The 12609-nt window shown below is 45.3% G+C and overlaps 1 protein-coding gene across 3 annotated transcripts in view; it reads left to right on the top strand.

The window, feature by feature from the left end:
• ALG9 (ALG9 alpha-1,2-mannosyltransferase) overlaps positions 1-12609 on the top strand; it is a 177124-nt gene that overhangs the window by 13622 nt on the left and 150893 nt on the right. For all 3 annotated transcript variants that reach the window (XM_068240939.1, XM_068240937.1, XM_068240940.1), the window contains exons 3-6: positions 3769-3903; positions 7061-7131; positions 9490-9578; positions 10341-10476. In XM_068240939.1, the coding sequence (XP_068097040.1) occupies positions 3769-3903; positions 7061-7131; positions 9490-9578; positions 10341-10476 (431 nt within the window). The remainder of the gene's footprint in view (positions 1-3768; positions 3904-7060; positions 7132-9489; positions 9579-10340; positions 10477-12609) is intronic.

The following is a 12609-nucleotide window of genomic DNA, read 5'->3' as shown; positions in this document are numbered from 1 at the left end:
AAACCATCCTTGACAGAGGGTGCCGGTTTTCTGCCAGGAGGGCCCGCACTTTAGGGTCCATTCTCTCACCCAGCCTTTTCTGGTCTCCCTCCCTCCCCCGCACTCCCACATGGTTGGCGACAGTAGGTTCCTACCCTTGTGGGTTCTCTACATGCAAGTACTGTCCTCTGTGGTAGCGAGGCGAGTGGCATCGGTTCCATCTGGATGCCTGCTTGTTCCAGGTGCCTACGAGCCTCTTCCAAGGACCGGCTGGTATATGTGGTGCCATTGTGAGTAAAGATTAGAGAGAAGGGAAATCCCCATTTGTATCTTACTGATGCCTTCTGGAGAGATAGCGTGGCAGGGCGGAGGTTTCTGCGGCGCTGGATGGTTGTTGGGGCCAGGTCAGCGAATAGCTGAACACTGGCTGGAGCTCCCGGTAAGACAGTGAGATTATGGGCTGCCTCTAGTATCATGTCACGTACCTCCTCGTATTGTAGTTTCAATATTACATCTTTGGGTAGGTCCGGGTTGCGGACTTTAGCTAGGGCCCGATGAATCCGGACTATGCGAAATTGAGCCGGGTCCACCTGAGGTAGGAGCGCACTGAAGATATTTAAGGCCGCAGGCTTCAGGTCTGTGACTGTTTCTGGTAGGCCCCTGATGCGGAGATTAGCCCTTCTGCTGCGGTTTTCTACGTCCTCTAATTTGAGTTCGAGCATCTCTATTTTCTCTGCCTGCTGATCAATTTGCATCTTGTCTGCCTCCTGGACTTCAGCCATCTCATCCACTTGTTGCTCCATCTCGTCGACACGATGCCCCAGGTCCCTGATCTGATCTGTGATGTTTTTGACCGCCTCCTTCAGCTCGAGTCTGAAGACTCGCTGAATGTGAGTAATTAGGTCTTCTTGATGAGGAGGTAACTGAGGGGTCGCATCTAGATCTGGATTAAAGTGCCGTGGAGAGGAAGATTGCCTGTCCGGAGTTGATGGAGCGCTCCGGGAGGCCTGGCTATTCCCGTCTGCCATCTTGGTTTTGTCAGGGCGGAGACCCGTCTGTGGCGGAGTTTTGCTTGTGGCTGCGGATGTGGCGCTTTTTTGTCCATTCTTCTCCCTTCCCTTTCCCGACATATTGAGGGAACAGAATCTCCCAGTTAGAGGGCTGCAGGAGCGCTAATGTTCGCTAGAAGTTGAGTCGGAGTACAGCCGAGGTGCGGAGCGGCAAGATATCACATGCGTCCTCGCCGGCACCGCGCATGCGCCCCCTTGTTTTTTTTATTTAAAGTACTCCTGTCCTTTCTTTTTCAATGCTGTGTAAAAAAATAAACTACCGCACAACTCACCAACTCCGGATTCCCATTACTGCTTCTTCCGTCCTGGCAGCTCTGCCTTACCTGTGCAGTGTCGTTTCGTAGTGCCGGCATGTGAAGAGCAATAGCGCCGACCTGGAAGTACTGTGCCGGAAGCCATTGCCATGAAGATGCCTGCATATGTGAGTGGATGCTGCCCCAGAACGGCAAAGCTGATAGGACAGAAGAAGCGATAATGGGAACCCGGAGTAGGTGAGTTGTGCCGTGGCTTATTTTTTAACAGGTTTTTAATCTTTAAAGCAGGAGGGGTGGCTCAAATGGGTGTGCTCAGGGGAGGAAGGGGCGTTCTTAGGAGGAGAAACTGCCACTTCCTCCATGCCCATATTTCATGTTCTTTGTCATTCGAAGATTTCGACTGAGTAGAATGTGGACAGCGGGACACCAGAAATAAAAAGGTGCTGTGACATATGGCACAGCACCACATATACAAAGATATGAATAAAATGCAAACACTCCACCCAGTTAGGAGTACTTTATTCAGTGTGCTTACAATGAGTCCTAATGGGTAGTCCTGATCAGCAGTGCAGTGTGCTTTCATTACTGATTTTAACCTTACTTTATAAAACTGGCATACCACCTCCAGTGTGAACAGTGCAAGCTGTCTTTCCCACTGCTTGTTGATTTTGCGACACCAGTATTTTAGTGTGCATTGTGTATTATCACAGTATAGTTCTTACGAGCACTTCAAACAGAATCACAATCACACTTTCCTCCTTGCTGCATTGTGTTTTTCACACAGATGTCGTTTTGACATGTTGGGGCAATAGATTTCTGTCAGATTCAATCAAATTGATTGAAACTGCTTGAAATCGAATGGTAAAATTGATAAGTAGATCATAGAAATCAGAGACCGCACTCAGAAGGCTTTTTCAACCACTGTATTCACAGCAAACCAAGCATGACAAGGTACAGGACATGTTTCGGCCACGCCCGAAACATGTGTACCTTGTCATGCTTGGTTTGCTGTGAATACAGTGGTTGAAAAAGCCTTCTGAGTGCGGTCTCTGATTTCTATGATCTACAGTGTGGTTTAGCAGGAGTGGTGTACCTGCTGGGGACCTGCATCGGCCTACAGGTCAAGACTACTGACCTGGTGAGTGGTGGTGAGAGGGTGAATCTACAAATAAAATTGATAAGTGGTTGGTTAGCTTAACTGTTAGCTTCGTTGTGGGGTGTGAGTTCAGGTGCACTTTCAAACTTTTGCATCCTTCAAACTTTTTCTTTGCCCTTGAAGGGAACCAGAGACGAAGCACCCTCATGTATTTTACCATATATATCAGTAGGAACATTAGAGAAAATACCTACCCTGCTCTCTGTTTCATTCTTCACTATTCAGCTTGCTTCTTATCAGCCCTGATACAATCCCAGACTGAGCATTCAGGCTGGCTTTGCTCAGGAATCATTATAGCTGAGTCTGTGTTCTCTGATGTCTTTTCAAGCCCAAGCCTGCCACCTTCTGGCTCAGCTATGACTCAGCTATAATGATTAATGAGCAAAGCCAGACTGAATGCTCAATCGGGGATTTTATCAGGGCTGATATCAAGCAGGCTGAGCAGTGAAGAATGAAACAGAGAGCAGGGTAGGTGTTTTCTCTAATGTTCCCACTGATATATATGGTAAAATACATGAGGGTGCTTCGTCTCTGGTTCACTTTAAATTACTATTTATATAGACCTGACATATGCTATCCACCACGCCACTGTAGCAGACCACCTCCTGCCTCACCTCCCTCTATCTTCACCAGACAACTGTAAATGCAATTTACACCTCCACTGTTGGCAAAGTCATCTCCCCCCGGGCCTCCAAAACCCCTGACCTCTCCCCCCTCCTCCCGCTTCTCGACCATTTCCTCCTGGATGTCAGCTAGGTTCCTGTAGCTTATCTGAGCTCCTCATTTTCCTGCCCCGTGCTGCATTTCCTCTCCCCGATATTCACACCACGATTAACAGCACTTGATCACTAGGATATGACTTTCTGTAAGAGGGGGCCGGCAGGAGCAGTGGCGGGGGAAGTGTGTGTGTGTGTGTGTGTGTGTGTGTGTGTCATACACAAGGCGGATCTGGCTTCCCCACAAAATGTAAGACCTTCCTGAAAATAGACCCTAGCACATCTTTTAAAGCAAAGATGAATATAAGACAGTGTCTTATTTTTGGGGAAACACAGTATGCTACTTTGCTGAGTGTGGGGCACTCTACTATAAATGGCTGGTGTTGGGCAAAGAATGTGGATTCAGCATGAATTTCTAATCCAAATTGAACCAACTAATTGTCAGTAAGTGATGTGCGGCAACAGTGGGAGCCTATGGCTGAAGTGATTGGGGAAACTATCAGCTACCTGCTTTTGCCTTCCTGTTTTATGTCAGTCACTGAACACTGGGGTCGTTCTACTTTTATAATTCTTTTGCTTTTTCTTTTATGCAGACTCACTACCTCGTGTATGGCAAAGGATTTCAGACGTGGGAATATTCTCCAGCCTATGCCATACGCTCTTATGCTTACCTCTGGATACATGCATTACCTGCTTGGTTCCATGCAAACATCCTTCAGACAAACAAGGCAAGTCTGCTTCTGTTTTCACTTTTAAATACAGAGTAGAGACAGTTCCAGTACAGAGGGTGGAGGGCACATCCAAATGTAGTTGCAAAAACGTTAATCCAAATCAAGCAAATGTACCGTAAGTACAACATCTCGTGATTCAGGGTAGAGGGAGGCTGCCAGTGCAGAGAGGTAGACTGCTATTTCAAGTTGCTATAACGCATCTCCAGGACCCCTTGGGCCATAGATTCTCATTGCAGCAGCAATCTAGAATCTCTTAGGGCCTGAGCCCACTGTTGTGTTTATAAAAAAAACGCATAGAAACAAACAGGGCTGTTGAGTTGGTACAAAAATACTCTGACTCCTCAGTTTATGAAACCTCCGACTCCTGGTATCCAAAATGGCTTTGACTCCGACTCCTCAACTCCGACTCCTTAGTCTAATACTTACCAGGGCTGTGGATTTGGTACAAAAATCATCCAACACTGACTCCCAACTCCGACTCCAGGTACCCAAAATGGCTCTAACTCCTTAACTCGGACTCCTTAGTGTAATACTTACCTGGGCTGTGGATTTGGTACAAAAATCATTTGACCCCGACTCCGACTCCTCAGTTTATGAAACCTCCAACTCCAGGTACCCAAAATGGTTCCGACTCCACAGCCCTGGAAACAAATGTGTTTTTAACAGGGCTGTGGAGTCTGAGCAATTTTGGGTGCCTGGAGTCGGAGTCGGGAAAAAATGCACCGACTCCGACTCCAACTCCTAATGAATTTGAACCTGTAATTAAAATAGAAAATATGATAAAATTTTCTATTTCTTAGATAATAGTCTTTAAAAATAATGTATATATACAGTAATAGCTGTGTTCAGTCCACAAAAAGGAAATAAACCAATCAAAATTAGTTACTTGTGCTGCTTCAATAAAGCAGTCCCCGTATTTTTAAAGTCAGAAATACATATCTGATTGTGACTGTACAGTATATATGATGTGTACACAGGAATCTCTTATATATACGAAATAACATCTATGCTGTAAGTATAAAGCCTGATGTGTAGCCGTGTCACTAATAGAGATGGTCAATGAGATGGAAATAATTCTGCATTGATGCTGGTTTATGCAAATGTATGCACTCTCTTTGCTCATGAAATCAAATAATTTGATATGTTGTTAAAATTTGGTTTGGTGACTATGAATTAAAGGGTACCTGAGGCGAATTAAAAGAAAAGCTTTATACATACCTGGGGCTTCCTCCAGCCCCCTTCAGGCCATTCAGTCCCTCGCTGTTCTCCTCCGCCACCTGGATCTTCTGCTATGAGTCCAGGTAATTCAGCCAGTCAGAGCAGTCTGGCTACGTGCCGCTTCCACAGCCAGGAGCGTTCTGCACCTGCACAATAGTGCTGCGCAGGTGTAGTACGCTCCCGGCGGCGGAGTGTGTGTATGCGCACTACACCAGACTGGCTCAAGTACCTGGACTCATAGCAGAAGATCCAGGTGGCGGAGGACAGCGAGGGACTGATTATCCTGAAGGCGGCTGGAGGAAGCCCCAGGGATGTATAAAACTTTAATTTCATCTGTCTCAGGTTTCCTTTGTTACACAGTAGTACTATACTCTACACATGCACTCCTCACAGAGCTGCAGGGAATCCACTGAGAATGTTGTGCACATTGAACACAGAGGTGTTGTCTATCACCCATAAACCTTGTTCAGATTGTGCATGAAGAATGTGTAATAGAGGAAGAATCTCCTCATTCCCCTGCAGAGTACCTGCACATCATTCTTACATGTACCCACAGTCACATTGCCTAGGGCCTGATCCATGTTCAGATGTGTAATAGAGGAAGAATCTCCTCATTCCCCTGCAGGGTACCTGCACATCATTCTTACATGTACCCACAGTTACATTGCCTAGGGCCTGATAGATGTTCTTTGTTCTGGTCTGTACCTTTTACAAGTACTCTTACTAAGGACTAGTTTTAGTCTAAAGGGATTAAATATAGTAGTCTCCATATCTTTCTCACTTTAGTTGTCTTGTAAAATTCCTAAGCGTTGACAGTTAGACAAATTTCACGTTACATACTATTATGGCCTATACTCACGGCCAGCAAAAGTTGCCTGTCGCCAACACACGTGAGCGTGTGGGCGACAGGCCGGAGACAGCTCCTCGCCAGGTCCCTCCGCGTACACACGTGGAAGAGGGACCAGTGGCGCGACGGAAGCTGTCGCCGACGTTCCTCCTCCCCCCGCCGGAAGCTCCACATTCTCAATGGAGGTTGCTGTCGCTAGTCCGCGTACTCACGCGGACTAGCGACAGTTGCGGCGGAGGTGCGGCGGCGACTGTCGCCAGGCGAATGAAACTTTCAATCGCCCGGCGACATCAGCGGCGGGCGACAGTTCGGGGTGCGTGCTCGTGCGACGGCCCATACTCACGGGCGACCTGTCGCCGCAACACGCGCACGCCACGTGTTGCGGCAACAATTGTAGCCCGTGAGTATGGGCCATTAATCAACAAAATTGTAATATGCAAATTAGAGGAGTCGGAGTCGGTGGAATCCTAAACTGAGGAGTCGGTGGATTTTTGGACCGACTCCACAGCCCTGGTTTTTAAAGCGTTTTGAAATGCGATTTTAAAGCATTTGAATGCGTTTTAACACGTTTGAACATATTTTATAACGCGTTAAAATGCATTTCTATGGATTTTTATAAGTGCAGCAGTGGACTCAGGCCCTTATTGTAGTTTGCATGCAGTGGAATAAATAAACATTCCACAGATTCATTCCCCAAAAACATTTGGTAAATGTAATAACATTGTTTTAACAAGAAGTTTTAAATCAGGGTGATACCATTTATTGGCTAACTAAAAAGAATAAGAATTAGCAAGCTTTCAGCCTTGCAGCTTTCGTCGGGCTTAAATCCTGTTTGCTTGCAGGCTGATACACAGGATTTAAGCCCGACGAAAGCTGCAAGGCCGAAAGCTTGCTTATTCTTATTCTTTTTAGTTAGCCAATAAATGGTATCATCCTGATTTAAAACTTCTTGTTTTTACTGATGGCTAACACGGTACAATACCCTACTGCTACTAACATTGTTTTAAGTTAGACAAGATGCACAGAGATGTATACTGTATTAGAGATTGACCATAATTTCCTCTTATTCTGTGTTATTTCTTACCCTAGGTTCTTGTGTTTTACTTCATACGATGTTTCTTAGCCTTCATTAGTTGTGTGTGTGAACTTTATTTCTATAAGTAAGTATCTCACTGTAAGCCTGTTGTTATTGTTTTTATTGCCTGTTGTTATAGTAGCACTTTTGTATTATTACCATTACTAGTGCAGTGTAGTGCCGTTGCAGGATGCATGAGGTGCAGTAGTACAACTGTGTACACTGCTGGTCACAGCAATGGTTAGTTTCCCTGCTATATGTTTGTGCACCAGCTGCCTTTGTGAGAAATGTTGACTGTACTTCCTGGGGAGTTCATACTGGAGTATGCTACACTAGTGAGACTGAGACATGGGAATAGAGAGCATCACCCTTGTGTGTTTAATCTGTAGTTTAAATATACAAAAAAAAGACCTTGCCATATTGTTAAGAAGCATAAACATATGCCATTAATGATTTATTATCTGTGGCAACACAGACATTTAACCCCCCAAAACATTGATTGACCATAGTTACAACTAGATGTTACTAAATGTGAAAAGGAAACCTGGCCATACAACAGGCATAAGTGGCCAAACTTTTATTAAAACTCTTGATTTTGCTTGATATTACATAAACAATGGCAGCAATTTACTCTTATTGTGGTTCTTCAATTTTATTTTTTTTGTTTAGTACCAACAAGTTGTCTTTGTAGTGTTGTTTTCCCCATCCACATCAAATACATTTGCCTCTCTATGCTTCTTTCCTCCTTGACCTAATGCTTTGGATCCGCAATGGGTATTTTTAAGGACCAGGTGCTTAAAGGAGTTATCAGGGAAAAAATAATAAAACAATCGCTACTTACCCGGGGCTTCCTCCAGCCCCAAGCTCCCAGCATGTCCCTCACCGCAGCTCTGCCCGCAGCCGTTCGCCGCACCTCCGTCCCGGTCCCCGCCGATGACGTGTACTGCGCCTGCACGAGCGGCGCTGTCAATCACCGCCACGTGGATCAGAGCAGACGGCGCAGGCGCAGAACTACTGCGCCTGCGCAGGCCGCTCTGATCCACGTGGCGGTGATTAACAGCGCCGCTCGTGCAGGCGCAGTACACGTCATTGCCTGGGACCGGGACGGAGCTGCTGTTAATCACCGCCACGTGGATCAGAGCGGCCTGCGCAGTCTGCTCTGATCCACGTGGCGGTGATTGACAGCGCTGCTCGTGCAGGCGCAGTACACGTCATTGCCTGGGACCGGGACGGAGCTGCAGCGAACGGCTGCGGGCAGAGCTGCGGCGAGGGACATGCTGGGAGCTTGGGGCTGGAGGAAGCCCCGGGTAAGTAGAGATTGTTTTATTATTTTTTTCCCTGATAACTCCTTTAAATCCCCCTAGTGACCAGGCCATTTTTTACTAATTAGGCCACTGCATCTTTAAGGCCTCACTGCAGGGCCGTACAACTCAGCACACGTGATTAACTCCCCCCCCCCCTTTTTCTGCCCACCAACAGAGCTTTCTGTTGGTGGGCTCTGATCCCTGCCTGCCAATCGGCACGATCGGCAGTCATAGGCTTCAGCAGTTGATTTCAAATGCATTCACTGATTTTATGTGTGTGTGTTTATTAAGGCCACTTGTACACGAGTGTGTTGCATCCTGTTGCGGTACTCTCCCCCGCCGCTCCCACGTCGCAGTGGCCATTAAACTCTGAGACTGGCCACAGTACCAGAGGTGCGATGCATTGCAATGAAAGTGGTTCAGCAAAGGCAATGCAGACTCAGCAGTGCATTGCCGAGTGGTGCCAATTGGCACACAATTGCATTGGAGGCAGGGGCACCGTAACAATCTATTTGGATTGTTTCTGTAACATGGCAGCGCGGATGTGCCGTTTTTTCAGAAACCAATAATGTACTTCCTGTCCAGCAGGGAGCATGTCACTGACCGAGGGCGGAGCTACAGCAGTTACCCTTTCAGCGCACTTGCTGCAGCACCCTCATGTATTTTACCATATATATCAGTGGGAACATTAGAGAAAACACCAACCCTGCTCTTTGCTTCATCCTTCCCTACTCAGCCTGCTTGTTATCAGCCCTGATAAAATCTCCAATTGAGCATTCAGCCTGGCTTTGCTCAGCAATCATTATAGCTGAGTCATTATAGCAAAACCAGAAGGGGGCAGGCTTGGGCTTGAAAAGACATCAGGGAACACAGACTCAGCTGTAATGATTCCTGAGCAAAGCCAGACTGAACGATCAGTCGAGGATTTTATCAGGGCTGATACCAGGCAGGCTGAGCAGTGAAGAATGAAACAGAGAGCAGGGTAGGTGTTTTCTTTAATGTTCCCACTGATATACAGTATATGGTAAAATACATGAGGGTGCTTCGTCTCTGGTTTACTTTAAGCTTTAAGCATTATCTACAGTACTCCCGTATATAAATAAGTTATTTTAATGAATGCTCTTATGTCATTCTTCTAGAGCAGTATGCAAAAAGTTTGGACTCCATGTTGGGCGACTGATGTTGGCCTTTCTGGTCCTCAGCACAGGGATGTTCTGCTCGGCTGCTGGTAAGTGTGAACTTCATCTTTTCTTGGTAATGAGGCAGTGATGGTATAATACCAGAGGTGCCCACAATTTTTCACTTTGCAAGCTACTTTGAAATTACCAATGGCAAATGATCTACCAGGTAGTATCTACCTACAGATGCTAGCCACAACTGTAGCACATGCACAGCAGCAGTCCATCAGTGATTACCACAAGCCTCTAGTCGATTAGATGCATATCATAAGTAAGTTAACCAAATAGAACAGTGCTTGACCAAATAGTCACAATATCATGCGTACAATATGCTCAGTGTCCAGCAAAATTGCAATCAGCAGGAGCACATAATGGTTCTAAATGCCTTGCAACCAGGGATGGGCTTTCAAGTACAGAAGTACTCGAATTCGGAATGCTAATGTAGGTTAATTAATGCACCTGTGCCTGCGGGGTAGGGGGGGGGGGTGTTAAATTACCCAGAAGTCTGGGGATCCTATACGTGTCACCGATGTAATAGGCGTCCTATGGGACACATTCCACCACTCACTACCGCATGTCCACGTCCTCCTTCCTACAGACGGAACATGAGCTGTACTTTGTTTACTGAAAAAATCTACAAGAAAAGTAATAATAATTTTAAAAAAACTTACAACTTTTGCAAAGATAAAGTGAAAAACATAATCAGTTGCGTTCATCTCATACTAAGTGTGAAAATGCCCACATCAAACTAGGAATGTTCTAGACCTACTGTGTTGTATGTAAGTGTTAACATGCATGCTTTCTCTTGGCAGCATATCTCCCCAGCAGTTTCTGTATGTATACCACAGTAATAGCCATGACAGGCTGGTATATGGAGAAGGTCTCTGTGGCAGTGCTCGGTGTGGCTGCTGGAGCTATATGGGGTTGGCCGTTCAGCGCTGTTCTTGGGTAAGTAGCATGGTCAGCCACTGCAGTATAAAGTCTTTAGACATACTAGGATTGGTGGTGGCGTGAGAATTCAGATCCTGGAAAATATGAAATGATGTGCTTTTTACTAACTGTTCATATTCTAACTGATAACTATTTATATTCCATCTGGTTGGTTTCTCCATTTACTCTGCATTAGTGTTGGAACACCAGAATACTCCTGGACACCACCCTTCAGCACCATTTTAATACCAAACAAGGGGACAGTGTAAAGCGGAGTGCACATACTGTATATTCTGGCGTATAAAACTACTTTTTAACCCTTGAAAATCTTCTGAAAAGTCAGGGGTCCTCTTTTACGCTGGGTGTCATTGATGCAGGTCGATACACTTATCATGTTACCGACTCTCAGATCTCGCTGCTGAGGACTGTAGTGTAGGCGCAAATGTGCAAGATCTGAGAGGCAGAGAAGGAGGTAAATAGGATACAAGGGCGGGCCAGACGGGCGAAAGAGGCGTGCTTTATGGGTACAGCGCGATCTATTCTTCCACACAGCTCTGATAAACAGGTAGACAAGGAGAGCTGACCAATCCACTTATGGAGAGGGAGCGTTCACCAATCCAACCGGTCAATCAGCTATATACTGTTATATACTGGGTACCACATACAGTACAGCACCAGTATACAGTATGTAAAAGTGAGAGAGCAATTTACTCCATGTTACAGATGCCTCTATGAATCTCAACAGTTAAAGGAATGCCAATCTAGCTACACAGTATAACAGCCACATACTACTTGTAAGGCAAGAAAATAAATATAATGAGCCTTTTCAACAGTGTGGCAACATGATCTTCCACAGTTTCAATTCCAGTCACAGTGCATAGGAGCTCTCTTCTCACACAGTGATTACATAACACTGAGTGCACCCATAGCCCATGTTATGGAACACCAATAACACTGATTAGTAAAAAATGTTTCTCACTTGCATTAGGCCTTTATGGATTTACTAAAATGCATTGCAAGCCTACTTAATGCCTTACTCCAGGCGCAATAGATCTGTGTAGACCACGGGTGTCAAACTCAAATACAAAGAGGGCCGAAATTGTACATTGGGACCTAGAACACTGGGACCCAGTTGCTGTAGTTCCTCCCATATAAATTTCTCTGGTGTCTAGTGGTCCTCCCTCCTCTATACTGTTCCCTGGTGTCTAGAGACCCCCACCCTCCCCTATACAGTTCCCTAGTGTTTAGTGCTTTCCTCCTACCTCCCCATATGGCTTCCCTGGTGTTCTAGGGCTTCACCTCCAATATAGCTTACCTGGTGGTCTAGAGTGGGCCAAACATAATGCAAAGTGGTGAAACCACTTGAGGGCCAATTTGAATGGCTCTGAGGACCAAATTTGGCCCGCGGGCCAGAGTTTGACATGTATGGTGTAGACACATACAGGGCCATATGCAATTCACTTTTTCACCTGCGTTTTCTCCTAGGAGATAATTTTTCACCTTCGATTTAAAATAACTTTCCAGCAGTTTTCAACTAAAAAAGTACCGAAAAGTAGGTGAAAAGGTACTGTGAAATCTATTTTGAGTATTTGTTTGCTTTCTGGGGGTGTAAAAGACTTTTTATTTACAAGTTGTGAAAATATCACCTAGGAGAAAACTCAGGTGAAAAAGTGAATTGCATATGGCCCACAGAGTGCTTTTTTTTTTTATTCCTTGACCAGTTTTTGTCAAGTTGCCTCCAGTCAATAGACTTTCTGCACATCAGGCTTTCATTGCTACAGGATGTAATTTCCTCATGGAGATAGTGTGTACCAGTGTCTTAGAAGCCTGAGCAGCCGGATGATACAGGCATCAACATCATCACATAATTAAGTCGAAAAGAATGATTTTTCTTGTTTCTTTTTCTGAATGGCCAACTACTAAGCAGAAAATTTGAATACAACTAGAGTTCACCGCAGCAATACTGCAACTGTAACTTCAATTCTGAGTTCAATAATGCCTCCTCATTCTCTGTGTGTACTTGTCATTCTAATGGTGCCCATACACAGTACAATAAAAACGTTCAATTTTCCAGTTTCAAATGAAAGTTTTAAAGAATCTTTTTTGATCAAGAAAAAATAATCAATTATACTTTTTTTTTCAATAACAATC

The sequence above is a fragment of the Hyperolius riggenbachi genome, chromosome 6 (genome assembly GCF_040937935.1).
Source record: "Hyperolius riggenbachi isolate aHypRig1 chromosome 6, aHypRig1.pri, whole genome shotgun sequence".
Taxonomy (NCBI): Eukaryota; Metazoa; Chordata; class Amphibia; order Anura; family Hyperoliidae; genus Hyperolius; species Hyperolius riggenbachi.
Note: the sequence above shows the minus strand (reverse complement) of the source record. Positions and strands in the feature narration are given on the sequence as shown.